This window comes from Chaetodon trifascialis, chromosome 19 (genome assembly GCF_039877785.1).
Source record: "Chaetodon trifascialis isolate fChaTrf1 chromosome 19, fChaTrf1.hap1, whole genome shotgun sequence".
NCBI lineage: Eukaryota > Metazoa > Chordata > Actinopteri > Chaetodontiformes > Chaetodontidae > Chaetodon > Chaetodon trifascialis.
The window spans coordinates 12,866,192-12,885,011 of NC_092074.1; the positions used below are offsets into that span (position 1 = coordinate 12,866,192).

Genomic DNA, 18,820 nt, shown 5'->3' on the forward strand with positions numbered 1-18,820 from the left:
GTTCATAATAGAATAAAACAAAAAAAACAGATCACTCCAATTGGTGGCAGGATGAGCACACACACACACACACACACACAAAAACCCATTTGTACTTGACAGCAGCGTGCACCACAGGTACTGTAGCTCTGGGTTATTTCCACACATCAGAGGCTCAAAAGCATCCAGTTTGGGGGATTTTTGTGACTGAGCAGCAGCCGCAGCTCCAGCGGATGTCTGCCCATTTTCAAAAGTAAGGAATGACAGCAGGGAGGAGAGGATAGAGGGATAAGTGAAGGACAGCAAGCTGGCTGCTGCCAGGTGACGACCTTTAAAGCTCTTGTAAATCTCCGGTTTCCTGGCAGCGATCCACGTGCGTGCCTCCTTGCAGTGTGTGCCAGTGAGAATGAGCTGACAGAGGGCGTGTGTGGACGTTAAAAACCACCACGTCACCATCCAAACGCTCAAGCTGACAGACGTCCTCTCATCACCGCAACAACTGTGACGCAAATCCAAACTCTCTGCATCTTGAAAACCTGATGGCCTAATAATGAACATCCAAATGGAATCCAACCACATATTCAGTGCACGGCAACCAGATGATAACCTCTGAACTCATTTCTTTAAAGAAAACCTGTTCAACTCTTAAGCAAACCACCACCCAGGCTACATGAAAACACATCAAAATCGTGAAATACTTCTGTATATCGACAGGTACCATCTGCAAATAAAATAAAATGTGTTCAGTCATTTCTTTTGGAAAGCTATTTGGGAAATTAACTTCCTCCAACTCATGTAAGTTTTCTTCCTGCAGACTCCGCTACACACTGACAGCATCAGCACCCAAACCAACAGGCAACCCCTAAAACACAAATAATACAAAATCTAACAAAGGGACAGGTCTGTCCTGCCACATTCAGCGATTTGTTTTGGCACAATTGCCACAGCAGCTTTTTTTTTTTTTTTTTTTTTTGATGATGCAGATACTGGCATACACTCAGTGGGCACAGCAGAGACCACCTGCCAGGCAGGGAGGGTGTGTGAGCCACGATCCAGCCAGGCAGACAGGCAGCCAGGCAGGCAGAGAGGAGGGACCAAAGGAAAGCGAGGAAGACGGGGACAGACAGAGGGAGGACCTGATTTAACAGAAAACAATGGAGGCTTGCTAAAATTCCACTTGGCATTTCCAATATTTTGCTCTTAGGGTGAGGAAACACAATCTAATCCTAGAGTCAAACTAATCCTAGCCAGTGAAGCATCATCCTTCCATCCCTCCAAGTTCTGTCCTGTCATATTATTTTGAATAGTGCGTACTAGTCAAACAATCGAACCTCTACGGGACTTTCCAATTTCCAATGAAAGCTGAGTTTCCAGCAGAGGAAGATGAACAACGTCCAGCTTTGTTGCATCTGTGAGACCTAATTCTTCCATCATGGCTTGTTCCAGATTCAGTTTCCATCCTGCACTTGAAGAAGCATTTGCAAAAGTTCAATAAAGAAGGTTTTATTTGCCCACATTTCTCTGTTTGTAGAGCTCCTCCTATCCTCTTCACGCTCTTCCAGCAGTCAGTGTTCACGATTTCTGGTATCCAACACATCCCATCAGGCTAATCAACAGGCTCCAGTTCACACACCAGTGAGGGTGTAAACAAAACCGAATCCGTCTATGACCTGAACTTGTTCTCCTGAAAGACGGCTGCTGTTAAATGTGTGACTGAGGAGTCAAAAGCTGCAAATGCACACACTGAATCCTCCTGTCATGTGTCACAGGAAAAGAGGAGTCCGGCAAGAAAGTTCTCTGAGTGAAATAGCTGATGGCTGTGAAATCTAGTTGAGATTTAAAGGATTCAAACACTTCACGAGACAGTGGTGGCTCTAGACGTCAAGTCTGCTTTTCTGCTTGAATATCCTGACAAAGCATTCCTTTCGCAGCAGCGCTCCCATGGGACACAAAAATTCTCGACGTGATGACGTGTGTTATCCAGGCATCGCTGTGTCGGTTTGTGTACTTGCCTAATTGCCGGTGTTAAATTTGCAATGTTCAGCTCAGAGTTTTGCGATGACTCAGGCCGGCGTGTTCATCCCTGAGGAGATGTGGGCGTCGTCTTTCAAGCTGTGTGTGCGTGGTCTAGATGAGGCGCAGGGCACGTTTCAGATCCACCTTCCGGAGCCTTGAGTGCGCTGCTTCTTCCTCCTCTTGCAAACATAGTAGACCGGGAAAACTACCAAACCTGTGGACAGAGACGTTGGTTGCAGAGATGAGGGCAGAGAGTGGAAACAGATGGACTGAGCAGACAAGCATTGTTTCTAATGATGCTAATGCCATATCTAATAAACTAATACTAGCTCTGATGAGTTTTCTATATGGGTTTGATTTGATTATTCCATCTTACAGCTCACTGCAACCAGATTTGAGCAGAAAAGAAAGAGAACTGGGAGACAGACAGAAGCACAACACGGATTCTAATAATGAACATAATAAATATGAATCTGCAATCACGGCATGTTAGCCTGCAGCGGATCATCTGTCAGACGTACAGACACGAGAAAGAGATTAACACTAATTACAGTTCAGCTGAGGCCTCAGCAGTTCACAATACTGTCTGACAGAGTGCACACAGAGTGCAGCTGGATGATATTACTGGTAAACGCAGCTTCAGGAAGTAAAAGGCAGTGACTGCAAGAGAGCGATAATCTGGATGTAAAACAGTTTACTTCTCCTTTATATGACGACATGTGTACATTGTGTTCCTGTATATAACGGAGTGTGTCACACATGCCAATATACAGGCGTGTTTGTGGCATGATATATGTTGGATTTTTTTTTTTTTTGCATGGACAGTGCACCTGCTTGGATGCATGAAGAAAATATCTGTAATACAGTCGAACCATTTAGCTGTTATCTGTTTACCGTTCCCTCTGGAGCTTCACCCTGATTAGTGTGCATGTGTGTTCATGTGGATAATTATGTTACCTATCACCAGCGCGAGAGCTCCGAGCACCACGACCAGCAAAATGACCACAGGAGCTATCAGCACCTTAGTGGCTGCAGAGAAGAAGAAAAAAAAAGGGGGTAAGGGAGAGGAGCAGAATAGTAATCATTCATAATGAATAAATGTCATATTGAAAAGAAATGGCCTCATTCAAAATTAATGTGTTGCTTTGTTACATTTTTGTATTTTGTATATTTTAAGGCATCTCTGCAGCATATTTAAGTTAATTTGACTGTGGAGGAAAGAGAGCTGAATGCTGAGCAGGGAAAAAAATCAGCTCCTTCATCAGTAAAACGTCTCTTATTACATGCAAAATCAGTGCCGCTAACAATCCGCATCATGAAGACAGCGCAGTGATGGGTAAATGATTCTTGTTAAGGGACAAATTGGTTCCCGTTTCACCAGGCACCCTGCTGATATAACTAGCTGTAGCTGTCATGGAGAGCAGAGTCAAATAAATTTACCAAAGGAGCTCAACTTCCTGGAGGCTTGCTCATGGATATGTTTGATAATTAGAACTAACAATATGATATGTGGTGCTTTCACACTTCATTATAAAGCTCTCCTCAGTGGCCTTAAATGTAGAAATGCTCACTGCTGTTGGGGTAAATTCATGTCCATCACAGATGAATCACGGCTGTTTGCTCTCAGTAGGAGTCTCACCAGACCATTAGGCGATGCAGAGACATTTTAAGGTATTTATTCAGTGAGTGACAAGAAAAAAAAACGACTCCACTGTGATTTCTATCACTCAGGCTCTCACTAATCTTCAATTACACTCCACAGCTGAGTGCTACATGGTAATGCTGATTTAATTTGGGCCATGGGCTTTCTGAGCGATGTAGGAAATTTACCAAATTTGGCAAATAAGAGCCTAATAATAGTAGCTGTCACACTGGGGAGGTTCAAAGTCTGAATATGCAATTTTATTACGACCTTGATTCCAGCTGGGACACTGCACACATAAACAGAATGTAATCATCTGCAAACAAACTGAGCTGCAACGATTAATCGATTAGTTGTCAACTATTTAATTAATCGCCACCTATTTGGATAATCGAGTAATCTGTTTGAGTAATTTTTTAAGAGGAAAAAAAGTCAAATTCTCTGATTTCAGCTTCTTAAATTTGAATATTTTCTGGTTTCTTCAATCCTCTATGACAATAAAATGGATATCTTTGGGTTGTGAACAAAATAAGACATTTGAAGACGTTATCCTGGGCTTTAGGAAACAATGATCAACATTTTTATTTGATCACAAACTTAAATATTGGGCAAATTAAAATTTTGGCCTGACTGTGGTGCAACAGAAAAAGAAAATCAAGAATGTCCACAGGATTTATCCTCTGGGGACCACGAATATCTGTGCAAAACTTCAAATTCCTTAATCACTCGTATCGTTTTTAAAGAAAAGTACAGATTCAGGACTCTCTTTACAGACACACACACACACACACACACACACACACACACACACACACACACACACACACACACACACACACACACACACACACAGACTTACCACAGACAGAGCCTCTAATCAGCCGTCTCAGGTGAGGTTTATCTGGTAGATAGCGATACTTGCATCCAAACACGCTGAGGTTGGATGTATGGTCCCCGAAAAACCTGACAACATAAAGATGAAATCAGATTATTATGTAGGAAGGGATTGAAAACGCAGTCAGGGAAAGAAAAGAAGGTTAAAGATTGTAACCTTAAGTGTCGGTAGCGCTCTCCACAGCGGTAACAGAAATTGGTGTTACACTGCGTGCATGTCATATGGTCACATCCCTCCGTCCGCTGGATATGGATCTGGAGACAGACAGGAGTAGAAACAGATGCAAAAACAAAGATAAAAAGAAGATGGTTGTCTGTTTTCTACTCTATGCTATACATCATATTGTTAAAGAGCAAGTTCCCTCATTATCATCTTGGAACCCAGTTGAATACGTCATTACGCTCTACTTCCACACTCAAGATTATACTATAATGAGTCATTTGAGCTCAGTTTACTGTAAAATTGGTACAATCTTAGCGACACTAAATGCAACACTAGCAGACTTTACTCTTTACTTATTGTCAAACTGAAAACTAAAAGCATCTGGTTCAGTGTCGTCTATTGAAGCACGCAGTAGTACACTTAAGGGATCTTTGCTTTTTGGCTGTTGTAGCAGCGAGCAGCCTTCTATAAACTGAGCAGTAAGTTCAGCTGCTCTCAGCCTCTTTTCCAGCGAAACACAGCATGACACCAATTTGTTGGCTTCACAGTCAAACAGGATCCTTTCTTCTGCTTCCAGAGCAGAAATTCGGAGACACTGAGCATCACCGCGATGAACACAGATGGAAAGTGTTTGCTGCTGTGAGCAAACAGTTGCCATAAATTGGTCATTAGCTTAATCTCTGTCTCGCTTTAGTCATCTTCTGACGGTCAAATTAGATCTTGTGTAGACTAACTTAGACCAGGCTCGTTTTATGACTGTGAGTCCACCAGATTTGGTTCTGTGCAGCGGAGACATCATTATTTTTTCAATATGTTTTTCAATATGTTGTATCTGTGTTCTGCTTGTCCACATGCACTTAAAATGTGTGCCTCCATCGAGCTCTCTACAGCTCTCCATCCATCATCTGTCCTTGCTCTCATGCTTCTAAACCTTCATTGATTTATTCATCTACAGTGGTTCCACCCTCCATCAGTCAACCCTCTTTCCATTTCCACACACCCACCTCACATGCATTCCTCTGCCCATACTGTTCTACAGCAAAACACAGAATCGTACCGGTTTGTGTTCTCCACCGGCTTCAGATTTTACCTTGCACTGCGGACATTTCTGGGCATTTCTTTGTCCGTGCTCGATGACGCTAGCCCAGGTTCGTAGCAGCTTGTCTCCTTTCCTGTAGTCGCGACATTTGAGCCCATTGTGCCACGGCGCGTGGCATTTAAAGCACCACACAAACTGGCAATTGCTACACTGGATCTAATGTTGGGACAGAAGACAGAAGACAGAAGACACGTGCTTACCTTTGAACATACATGTACAGTATGTATATCACTAAAAATTGCAGCAGATTGTTACTACACTTTCCTCGTGTTGTGCTGGTATTCTGTGGAGGCACGCTGAACTGTCATCTTACCTTGTACTTGTGCTCGGAGCGGTTGGGGTTGTGCTCCTTCAGAGAGGTGAAATGACTGCACTGGGGGCAGGGTTTGGTGCTGGAGTCGAGCTGACTCAGCTCCAAAAAGTAACGATATTTTGCCACGTCTTCGTTGGCTAAATGGGAAATCACCACTCCCTCCTCCAGGTAGCCACTGCACTCTGGGATCGGACAGCTGATGTAAGATTTGGCTATTCTCACCTGGGAGACATCACAGACAAGTGTGCTCATTACTGGTGGAAAATCAGATATAGTTACATAACCAGTTACTTTAAGATTGGCATGTAAAGCACTGATAACTAATGCAACATCACCTCCTCCACAGTGTGTGCATGTGAGCGCTTTGGATCTGACTATGGTGGGTTTCTTTGTTATTGTGGTGGACTGTCAGTACCAAATGCAGTGTTCACACCACTGATAGGAAACAGTTAATAATTTACTAAAGAATGGAGACTAAATGATGATGAATGGAAGGCTGAAGGAGGAAGCAGAGAGAGAGGAAGTTGATTTGTATCAAAGCACACAGACACACATTAGCTAGTCGAGACCAAGTGGTCGGCAGTCAGTTATACCAAGTGGACCTCATAGATGATTCACGCCTGTCAGGGCCTGAGGTAGAAGGGATGCTCTCGATTCAGGGTGCATTATTTCATAATCAACAATTTGCCTCACAAGAACACACATTTTCCTTCATTAAAGGTTCAACAAAAAAACAAGCAACACTAGTGTGTGTTCAGATCTCATCTAATCTGGTCTAGGATATTAAGTGTCCTAGGGAGACTCCGCTGTGAAGTTCATCTCTTATTCTCTTGTTTCCTTTCCATCATGTAACTCTTCTTTTTTTTGTCTTTATTTCCTCTCAGGGCATCTTTTCTCTGGTTACTTCTTCATTTCATATGTTATTTCTGTGTCGCTCTGTCTCTGCTCACACTTTCAGTTCATCAAAGCCAGTGAGACCTGCTGGACTGACACATGATAAGGCATTTTGTCAGTGAGAGAGTGTGAGAAATGACAGCTGGCAGAAAGCACAGAACAATAGCATTAGCCTCTGATGGTGTCACACCCAACATTCCCCTACAGCACATGCACATGCACACACACACACACACACACACACACACAAACACAAACGCATATACACAAAGACTAAAACCCTATTACATGATTATAAAAATGTATCCTCTGCAGGCATTAGAGCTGATGTGTTGGCATTGTTTCCAAAACACTCCCACTGTGATGACTAGACTGGTTGGACGGGTTCGGGCTGCTGCCATTCTTTCTGTCACCATGTGTGCTGTGCTTAAAATGTGGGTTCTACGTCTTCATCGCCATAACACAAAATAAAAGCCAACAAAAAGCTATATAGAGTGTCAGTATGCAGAGGCAATATAGCTCGCCTGGAATGGTGAAGGACTGTGCACAATGTGGTGCAACTAGTGGAACTAGGAGTATTTGTACCCCAGGGTATGCTTCTGCTAAACTTAGCTAAAAATCCAAATTATGACTACACTAAAAACGATATCCTCATATTTCTGATAGGACAACAATAAACCATCGTAGGACTACAAAGTGATGTGATGCAGATTTTTAGAACCATTAAGCTGCCCATCAGCACCTAACCTGCTGCAATTAAGAGGGCTTGAAAACTAGTTAGCAAGTGAGCAGATTAGTTGGTATAATTAGCTAAACGTAATGGAGAAGTGGTTGAAACAGCTAAAAACAATGGATAAATGGCTGAAATTGTTCGCTAAAGTAATCAATAACTGGTTGAAACCATAAGCTTAAGTAATGGATAAATAGTTGAAATAGCTAGGCTAAAGGTGCGCGTAATCATCTGATAGGGCTGTGGGGGTGGTTAGCACGGTTAGCTCCAAACCAGTGCAATCCAGCCTCATGCTGCATCCTACCCTGCCTGCCACCCATGCCCAAGCGCCCATAAGCAAGGCACTGAATCCACAACCACATACTCTGATCTCTCTGACATAACGCTTCCTGTATCTGCCTAGGGTTAACTCAAAGCATGTGCACAGGAAGTTTGCAGTGCATTAACGGAAAAAAATTCCACCTACACAGGACAGTTTACAGTACATCAACCTTATCTCATTGTCAGCGTGCTTATCTGAGAGTCTGCTTGTCTCTGTGTCTGTAGGATTATTCATGCCTTGTTTTCACAGCAAGATAATTGCAGATAAAAAGTAGTCTGAATGACTGATAAAAACGGTTTCATCTAAACAGAGTGAAGCAGATTGTGGATACAGTAGCAAGGAGCTAAAACTGTTACATCTCTGGCACCGGTTCATGAACAAGGCACTTTAGAAACATTAGATCCTGGAACACTTGGGCGCTGTTAGAGAGCAATGACTGGCAATCTGCCTTTCATTGCTGAGTCCCTATTTCCATGACAGCTCCACTGAATTAATGGAGTAAATGTTTCACCCATCTATTATTCATTCCCCTGATTTATGAGTGCAAACTGCCACTAGAATAGATGAACAGGAGCACCAACTTTCAAAAATCATGCAGGCAGAAATCTGTTGCAGAATGAGCCAGCATGCGTTGTAGCCACAAGATATGTTGAGTCCCTCCTGTGACCTAGTTTGGCTGACTTACTTCAAAAATATTTTGCTATTGCGCTGCTCTCCCCATATTAGAAAAAAACACACTGCTGGGATGCTCGGCACATTTTCTGGCATGAACACAAGGCATTTTGGGATGGGAACAAATCAATACACAAAAAGACGAGCCAACTAGAGAAGCGCACTTGTGCTTTGTTGGATTGCAACTAGACTAATCATGGAAAACAGAATACAAGCAATGCCTCTGAGGGTGAATCTCCCTTAAATAGGTGAGCCTGAGAGGGGGAAATTCTGCTGAAAGAACCCAAGTGTGCATAAAGTTAGCTATTGTGAATTCCCTCCCTGACTGGATCCTAATTTTTATGCAGAATGTGTCAGTGACGCAGATACGCAGGAAAACAGCTGATATCACAAGATGAGACCTGCAAATGCTAGCCTGAGTCATTTCAGGACTAATTCCATGAAACATTGTCCTTATGAGAGCCAATTTAGAGCCTTAATCAAAACACGTGGAGTCAGATTGCTCAGATCCAGCTCCTGCTGAGGGCCCAGTCATTTTCCCAGCCATGTCTGCCTTGGGGGAGATAAGATGCCAAACAGAACACATAAACGGGTGACAGTGAAAATGTGTGGGTGTGAGTTTAGGCTGTTCAAGGACACTTCAACCATCTGCTATATCACCCAGCAATGCCTGCCTCTGGGACAGGCTCAACCTCAGCACTGTGACACCCTGCTGCACTGTACAATCCCCCCTCGTTTGCTCGCTCACCCCCCCTCCCACCAACCTGGGAGCTGACGTAGAGTTTCAGACACTCATCACACACGGCCTTCCTGCAGCAGGGCAGGGGTGCGATGGATTTCCCTTCCAGGCACACCCGGCAACTCTGCATCGTTGTGTCTGCACCGGCCTGCACAGCGGACAGTCGGTGGGCCGTATCCCCGAAAGGATCCACCAGGTCGTCCAATGTGTACAGCGCCAGTTCAGGACTCGAACGAGCTCCCTGTCCCGTCTCCAAGTCCATTTCTGGTGCGTCAGACGTGACCGTTTCATCGTCTGAGATTTCAACGTCTTTCCGATGGCTGTCGTTAGCGATGCAGTACACCGTGCAGTAGACGTGCTCTTTAGCACTGAAAGACTCGTTTAAAGTGACCGCGTTGCTGTCACTGTCACCTCTCTGATGGCACTGTCCGGTAACGGTTACTAATTCAACTCTTTGGACATCCGAAGTCGTCAAGTCGCTCAAGGTGGGCTCGTTTTCAGTCCCCGCCCCGCGCGTTTCACGGTCAGACTTCTTCCAGGCGCCACATTCCCTCCCTGAACCGTTCGTATCGTCGTTTTTAACGTCTCCGTCGTAGCTCTCGTGTTCGGCGCCGCACTGCATCCGACTGCTTGTGTTCAGGCGGAGGGAGGGAGACTTCGAAACCCCGAAATTCCTCCTCAAAATCTCCACCGCGCTCGCCCTCCTCCTCTCTCCTCCTCCGCCGTTGCAGTTGTTGTTGTTGTTGCCCCTCGCATCCCTCTCCTCCTCGCCGCTCCTCTCCTCCGACTCCCTTTCACCTCCGTCCAGGGATAAGTTTGATCCGGAGACACGACGGCTCAAATCTCGGACCGGCCGCTCAACTTTGCTGTCCGCGAGTGAAGTTTCTGTCGGCAGGTTGCGGGACACTTTCACCCTCCCCTCCTCGAAACTGCTGATTAAACTCGGCATTTTACAGGCGTCGGCTGTCGGTCCGTCATCTTCCATCCCCGACGTGGCTCTCCCCATTTAGCGAGCGATTGTCTCCCGCACGGACCTCCGCCTGTTCACCTCTTACCGAACTCCTACTACCAAAACAAAACAAAGCAGGCAGCTCGGCGCTTCCGGGTGTCGTCGTCAGCGTGTCGGAGAGCAGCGATAGGCCGATGGGAAGCCTAGTGGCGGAGTCCAGCCTTGGCAGACTGGCACAAGCATCGGCAGATATCACAGTTTTTCAGTATCACTGGAGCTAATAGCAAAGACTTCCAGCAGTTCATGAGCGGCCAAGGCTGGATTTCCAACTGGCCAAAGTGGCCAGCTTGAACCGGGTCCCCGGAACATCAGGGTAGTGATGGGAATTATGACTCTGTGAAGAGAGCCAGAACTTAGGGCTGCCTTCCATTTCAGGCTCCTTTTTCCCTACTGTGTGAGGGTTAATAAGAAAGGGTAAGATTTGGATCAGATTTAAACTTAGACATCCAAACAATTTCATTTAATTTTGCATGTATGGACTAAGTTTAGCAGCTCTAAATGACTCATATTGCCAGAACAATGTGAATGATCTGCATTGTAAATGCAGATCGGTGGCTTTCAAGCTGCTATAGCACCAGTTATATGAGAACTGAAGAGTGTTTCCTCATTTTCTTCTTCTCCTTCTTCTTCTTCTTCTTCTTTCTTCTGAGCAGGTGGTTCATTCAATCACCTGCCTGGTATTTTTTTTAAACTGCCCACCCTTTTCTAAACAGTTTCCAAGGATGGCTTCTCAGATAGTTCAGATGGGTTAGGTTATGGAATTTGGTCATAGCAATAAAAAGTACGACTTGGTTCCCTTCATTTGTACCAAAGAACCAGATCATTCAGGAATGTAACATCACTGGGACAACTCGAAGGCCCCCGCTGGCTCTAACTTTACTGTGGGTCATTTGATTTCAGTTAAACTGACATTTTGTTATAATATCAACTGAAATTGCAACCCTGACTCCAAAAAGTTGGGATGCTGTGTAAATTAAAACGGAATTCAATCCTTTGCAAACTGTGTTTAACGATATTGAATCAAGGTCCACTTAGTCGCTTTCAACCACATCTCATCAACAGATGAAGTTTGCACAGTTGTCACGGGATAGCTCCGCTGTCATCACATGACCAAGCATGAGCTGAGGCACGACATCTCCGTGACAACTGAGCAAACTCTATTCACCGATGGAGGCCGTGAGGTGTGATTTAAAGCTCTCAAGAAAGATGGTAAGCAGACTTTGAGCGAGGATTGTTTTGTTGGTCTATTTCTGAGGTCAAGAGTGTAGAAATTCATGTTTAAATTATGAAATGCACCGCAGGCATTTTGGCCTGTCATAGCAGGAAAAGCCCAGGTGAAACAAATGTGGTTAACGGTGGCTCAGTTCCATCAAGTGTCCCAGTGAGCCATACCAGTGACCCAGTATGCACAGGAACAGGCACCTTGAGCCAGCACACCTAAAAGAATGCAGTGTTTTTATCTACTACACTTGTGATTTTCCTGTTATGACAAGACAAAATATGAAAAAGGTCTTGTGGAAGTTGGGCTTTAGTTTCAGAACTGCAGCTCTGGTCACAGTCACAAGGCCTGATTATAGCTACTTCATACCAACACAGCCATCCTTATAAAGTACATACTGTATATGGTACCTTTCAGCCATGTGTGCACATCTGCCCTGCCACTGACCTCGAGCAAGACACTGTTAGCTTAAACAGTCATCTACTAGAAAAAATTGTAACTGAAGCTATTATCAGTATCACTATTATATCATTATCGGTGGAAGTAGTAATGTTGTGATTGCATGCTGGTTCCAGGCTACATATAGTTTTTGAAAGCTTGCAGATGTATTACACACACACAATTCTCATCTTCACAAAATCACCCCTTTAACCAGAATTAATTACATTTCAACAGAGAAAGTGACACTTGAACGCATAAGATTAGAATTAATTTGAATGGACACATTCTCAGTTCAACACTGTTGGCACAACTTTCGAAATAAACCTAACTGGGGCGCCTGTAAAATGGGTTGTTAGCTCTGTTACAATTCCTCATTAATGCCACAGGGCGTAAGCCACGGCGTAATTAGTTTGCTTGTCCTGGCTGTGCCCAATTGGTTTTAGTGGAGAATGCCAACAATGTTAAAAAGCCTTAACAAGTGCAAGTCTCTGCTTATTACATAGAGCCAGTAAACCCATCAGACATTTTCTGGAGTGTGCTGTTCCACATTTAACAGGTCAAGAAGTGTGGATGCTCTGCAGGCTACAAATAAATATTTTAAGCACTTCCAACCTTGAGCACTTATTCTATCTTGAACTCAGTCTAATGCATCTGCACAAAGAGGGCTTTTCTTGCACAGTCAAGAGGTGTTTAGTGTTAATTGAGTAGACGTTTCATGTTTTACTTAAATACCATTATTCTCAGAGATTCAAACACCGAATCTACCTTTGATGGGAATGCAAGAATACCACCCACTCTACTCCTCTGACTGATTACCGGTATGTTTCTGCAAATGAATAATTGTGCTTCCGGGAAATGACTGTGCATGTGTGTGTGCAAGTTAAGGAGATACAGATGCACTCTCTGACTGGTCAGGATGTATGAACTGAACTGAAAGAGAGAGTGATCAGGGTTTTTGAATGCTGTCCTCGGCTGTCTTTTAGAGTCCTGGTTCAGTGGGATCATCTTCCTTCCAGTCATTTCAGGTAGTGGATTTTTCTTCAGAACTGTCATACTGGAAAAAAGAAAGACCCCCTCAACCCCCAAAGACACAACTCATACTATGAATGCTTTGTCTTACACATGCATAATGCACCAGACATAAATTATTTGAAGTCAGGTATGCACGAAAAATGTCTGAAAGGTGTCAGAGAACAGAGGACACTATAAAGATTTTCCGTCTACTTTATTCCCAAATGTCTAGTTTATGTACAGTCAGTCACGTGTGGGAAAACCATCATGAAGAGAGAAGGAGTTAAACCAACATAGATGGTTCTAGTCAGTGGTGAACTTTAACAGATCAACCCAGAGCCACAGAGAAAGCTTGACTATTACAGTTTTCACTGGGAATTAGTGATGTTTCTGTACTGATGTACAGACACTGAATAGTTATATAATGTTTTATGTTTTATGTCTTATTGCACTTCCTAAATGCTCCTCTAACACAGCCTAATGTCCTTTAAATTAAAGTTAATTTGAAGAAAATTAACTTACGACAACTTACGCTAACACATTTGTTGTCTACTACTCATAAGGAAGCTGAGCTGAGCTGTGAAGTACCTCAGGGTTCTATGCTGGGTCCCATGCTTTTCTCTTGAATGATATTCCTACTTGATTATGTAGTCTAATTATTGACATGATATTTTTTTGCTGTAAACATCTGTTTTCCTCATTAAACTAACTGTACAACAACGACAGTACTTACAAGACCCTGAAAATGTATTTTCTCTATCAGCTTCTTTAATAAGTGATGGGGTTCTACATGAACTCAAAAATTTCAGTCAGTCATATTTTTCATTCCTGAAGTGGATGTTGCTCAGATGGCAAGAGGTGATGTCATGTGCTTCTGTACACCGATCAAGATTTCAGTTTTCAGCAGCTTTTAAACTGTTAAATGCTAGTTTCAGTAAAATCTGAAGATGCTACATTTCACTCATCAAATGCAAAATTTCTTTTTAGATTTTGTGAAAATTTGGCCAAACACAGGATATATGTCTTTCCCTGTTATTCACACATTTCACATTTATTTAAAAGTTATATTACAGGACAGATTGAGAGACAATGGCTTGACTGAATGTTTATTGGCACCAATCAACAAAATAACAGCTGCTTCTGCAAATGCTTACCTCTCTCTGTACAGATGTGCATTCTTAGATCTACAGACAAAAGCTCTATTGACCTTTCCAAAGTCTAACTGTGATCGAGCAACAGTGAAGATAAAGATCCACCACAAACTGTGCGGATTCTGTCCTCACTGTTACTTTAAAATATGTTATTACTGTTGTTATTGCTGTTTAATGAACAATCTGTGATGAGCTCTTCAATTTCCTTCTCCTGTTCAATTTGGGTTCAAGTTGTGGCTTTGCAGCTTCTGGTTTAAGTGTCGTTCAGTTCACCATGACACAGAAAAGTATAGTGTGCTGCAGCGCAAAGTCTAACACACACACACACACGCACACGCACACACACACACACACACACACACACACACACGCACACGCACACGCACACGTACACGCACACACACACTTGAGTCACATTATATATCTGAAATCCTTTCTGATTTTGGGAATAATTGTTTCAGTTTGGTGTTATAAGTGGCTGCTGGGTCGGTCAGCTAATATTGAAATGGTCGACTCCATTAAGGACAAATAAACTAGCAAATAAATTCACTTTCAGCTCAAACAGTGTCATTTGCTAATGACAGGAGCAACTATCTTTTTCAATTAAGCGCCTAAATAATGGATATGTGACCCTTTCCCCAGAATTAGCTCCTGATGTGAATTCTGAAACAGAGACACTTTATCTGCAGTCATTTTATTTATTGAAAATGCATGTGTGGTGTTGTTGATAATTCAAATCTAAATGAATATTGTAAAGTTAATTATGTGCTGAGGTGAAAGTGAATTCCAAACCCTGACAGAGTGGTTAATGAAAGAATTACAGACTATAGTGCAACTAATTCTCTTTCCTCCCAACCTCCTCTGACTCCCTCATTTCAAATACGCTGTACAGTTAGAAGAAATAAAACATAGTAGTCCCACTTGTACACAACATCATACATTAGTAGTCAACTAGAAAAAACAGTAAACACGGCCACATGTGATTAAAAAACGTCTAGAAGTTCAAAGTTACATTTCATCGTTTTACATTGCAGTAGCTATTTTACTCCTTTACTCGGCAGACATTTCAGACTGTGTTATTTATAGAAAAATCACAAAGTTCACATTTAGGATTCTTTGAAGAGAGTTGAGGAGCATTCGACAAACCAAACAGTTCCCAGTTTAAGTAGCTAGTTAGTCACACGCAGCATGAGATTAAATACGCAACAGTTTGGAAACAACTCATGCAAACACACAAAATGTTGTTTCTGTCCTCCAGAGTGTCGGCGGAGCCTCGCGGGGCAGCGACTCTGAACATAACCCACAGAGATTTGTTACAAAACATGAACTGCTGAAGATAACTGGCAGACGGGGGGGAGGAAGGTGGACTTTGAGATCAGTTTGTAGAGGAGACATAGTCTGTTAGTCCGTCCTAATGTCAAGAGAAGCCAGTGTTTGCACCCAGAAGTGTTCCTTGGTTGACAGAGAAGGCCTCAAACATTTGGTCCAGTGATCGCAACACAAATGCAACACGTTTAGTCACATTTCCAGAAGGAATCAGTTGATTTTTTTTTTTTTTTTTCGGAGCAGAATAAAAGAGGAAACCTGCTGGCCTGCTGGAATGCAAATGTGAAAATTCTTTTTGATTTGTAATATCCTCGCTATTTCTTCTTTCAGGTGAACCCAAGAAAAGTGAACCCGAGACCCATTATTTTTGGTCCCAGTCTGCGGCTCTCAGAAACCAGGCTCTACAGATATCCAGGTGGTGAAAGAGTTGGCACTTTCAACATTAAAATTCGAGTCGTGAGGTGTGCGTGTGTGGGTGTGTGTTGGGGTGAGTCTCTGTCATATCTCTGGTGTAATGTTTGTCCTCGTTACTCTGCAGGCAAGGGCCAACATGAAGATTCAGCCTCTGTCGTAAATTAATCAGTTAATCTAACTCTTCTCTGTTCCCGCATGGTGACGACAGTCCGTATTTTTGTCGCATTTTTTTATGATAAAAAAGAAAAAGAAGAAGCCAATCCATGATGAGATTCAGGCCACTCTGACTGTGATTGTCATGTCTGTAAAGGGTGTGTCTTTTCTCTTTATGTAACTGTAGCCTGTGGAAGATTTCTTTGCTGCTCTTGAACTATTTCTGTCATTATGAAGAAGTTGATGCTGCAGATCCTGCTGCTTCGGCAGCTACTGGGCTTCCAGCTTTTTTTTTTCTCTATATATTTCTTCTACAGCTACAAAAGAACCCAGGTGGAAGGGAAACTGTTGACTGACCTCAATCCCTCTTCAGTGGTAGTTTTCTTTGTCATGTTATTTACCTCTACCGGTCTGTCTTGGATGGAAGACAAAATATTTTGACAGGAAGAGACTAAAAGACACATCTGGAACAAGTGTTCCTTGTGTTTTAATATGGCAGAAAACAGCCCATGGCCTTCGGGATACTGCAGCTGAAAAAATGTCCGTCATCTCTCTTGAGTCTTCTGTCTGTCTCTCAGTCTGCCTGTCTATCCACCTGTTGCATCTGCCTGTCAGGCGTTCAGTCTTCCTGTCCTGGCAGACTGAATTTCTATTGTAAACATTAAGATTCACATTAGTAGTAAAAAGTTAAATGGTTATGTTGCGTGTGTGTGTGTGTGTGTGCGTGCGTGCATGCATGTGTGAAGTCATTATGCAGTACTCAATGCCTGTGTGTGTGAATGTGTGTTTCCTGTACACATGCACATATGAAATGAGAGTATGTTAATCTACACATTGCTCTGTTATTTAACATTCAACGTTTCTGATGAAACAGCAGAATAAAATGTGCGGCATGTACTCGTGCTTGAGTCCAGCCCATGACCTCCATCACTGTCTTGTCGCTGTTTGCGACAAGACCCCAAATGCACCAAAAAGTAATCTTAGAAAAAAGATGTCTGACATTCCTGTATCGGTAGTCTTGTTAGTAGATGCTTGATGGCTGGAAGTCCAGTGTCTAATCTATCAGGCACAGTGACCAAAAAGTTCCAGAGACGGTTACACAGGCTCTGTTGCTTACATAAGGACGTGTCTCTGGGTTTTTTGAACCTCTTTGGTCAGGCATATCTGCACTTGAGAGCTGTTACACACCACAACACTTGACACAGCGACTGATTTCTGCTTGAAGAAACAGGGCTCGACATGAACGCGTCTCTGACAGCAGAACTCCACGAGTTCTCCTTGGAAGCCTGAAGAAACGTGTCGGTAATTCACCATTGATTCATCGCCTCTTTGTTTTGTTTCACAATGCAGATACCCAACAAGAGGAAGCAAGTCACTGGCTCTTGACTGCATCCCTCAGAGACAAAGAAAAAAAAAGAATGCAGTTGATGCTAGAGCTGCCTGGATTAGTGTGGCACACATGTCCTGCAGTTACTGTGCTCAGCCACACGAGGCCAGTGTTTCATCAGGAACAGACCTAACTCTGTGACAAACAGACAGGCAGACCAAGGAAGCAATCGGACTGGGGGTTTGTAGGCTGAAACGCAGAATATCTTGGTGTCTTCCGTATCCTGCCTACTTGTCTGTGTCTTGGTTGTTGTTTCTTAAAAGACAGTTGGAGTAGTAAAAGCAGGACGTTTAAGCGGTGGTGATTGGTAAGGCAGTGGTCCGGAAGTAGCTCCTGGGTTTACTTTGACCTGTGTGAAGAGGAGAGAGGGGGTGTTACACAAAATAATGACTGTCAGTCACGAAGAGAAGCAGCAGAATTGCCTCAGAACAAACACAGTATATGTGACACTGTCCTACTGTGAAAAAAATGTTTATGCAACTTTAAAGCTACTTGAGAAAGTTAAAGTTAATAATTGAGAGGAGTTGAGATTAAGAGGTTTATGATGAGATGCTTAGCCGTGCATTTGCTCAGTATCGTCCTTGATAAAGTGTTTCACACTTGATGAGGACATCAGAGGCACTGTTTTTGTTTCTCAAATGATTGACAATGATTCTCAAAAGACAGCTTAACATTTGCATGAGTATACTGGCTTTGATACTTTCACCCAAAATACTGCAATGAGTGAATTTATTACTTTAAAGCTGTTTGCTGCCACAGCCTTACTTGGTCTGGTATGACCAGTATCTTTTGGTCGCTAATGTTAGCAAACTCTCACGCTGCTGAGTTAGCTTCCCAGACGGCATGACTCTTCTCCACTTGTGCTACTATTACAATAGCTTAGCATTTTAGCTAAATGCTAAAGAGAAGTAGTAATCATAGTTCTTGCAGTGTAGCATTTAGCTACACATTAGCACGGCTCTGACATACTTTCACTAAATACACTCCTGAGATGAAATTTCCTGCCGTTGCACTGATACCAATCTGCACCTCATTTCAGCGCACTGGATTCCTGAAGATAATTTTGAATTCATTTTCTCCATCAAGTGCAACCAGGAGCTTAATCATGAGTTTGTAATGACAGATGCAGAAATGAAACATCACTTGTGGGAATAATGAATGAAGATGTTTACAGTCAGAACCTGGTATTTGAGCTCTGTGTTGTTATTTTTTTTATTTTTCTGTGTTTGGGATTACGCTTAACTCT

The 18,820-nt window shown here is 43.0% G+C and overlaps 2 protein-coding genes across 2 annotated transcripts in view; both read right to left on the reverse strand.

The window, feature by feature from the left end:
* Nucleotides 1–952: 952 nt before the first annotated feature.
* On the reverse strand, nucleotides 953–10,560 carry rnf217 (ring finger protein 217). Its single transcript, XM_070987546.1, has 7 exons — nucleotides 9,489–10,560; nucleotides 6,107–6,328; nucleotides 5,785–5,949; nucleotides 4,689–4,786; nucleotides 4,497–4,600; nucleotides 2,953–3,024; nucleotides 953–2,209 (listed from the first exon to the last, which is right to left on the reverse strand). Exons 1-7 carry the CDS (start codon nucleotides 10,467–10,469, stop codon nucleotides 2,130–2,132), a joined length of 1,722 nt encoding a protein of 573 aa, XP_070843647.1. The 5' UTR covers nucleotides 10,470–10,560; the 3' UTR covers nucleotides 953–2,129.
* A 2,782-nt stretch (nucleotides 10,561–13,342) lies between these two features.
* Nucleotides 13,343–18,820, reverse strand: part of nkain2 (sodium/potassium transporting ATPase interacting 2) — an 83,344-nt gene continuing 77,866 nt past the window's right edge. The window contains exon 7 of the mRNA XM_070986892.1: nucleotides 13,343–17,923. Within this exon, the coding sequence (XP_070842993.1) occupies nucleotides 17,914–17,923 (10 nt within the window). The 3' untranslated portion in view covers nucleotides 13,343–17,913. The remainder of the gene's footprint in view (nucleotides 17,924–18,820) is intronic.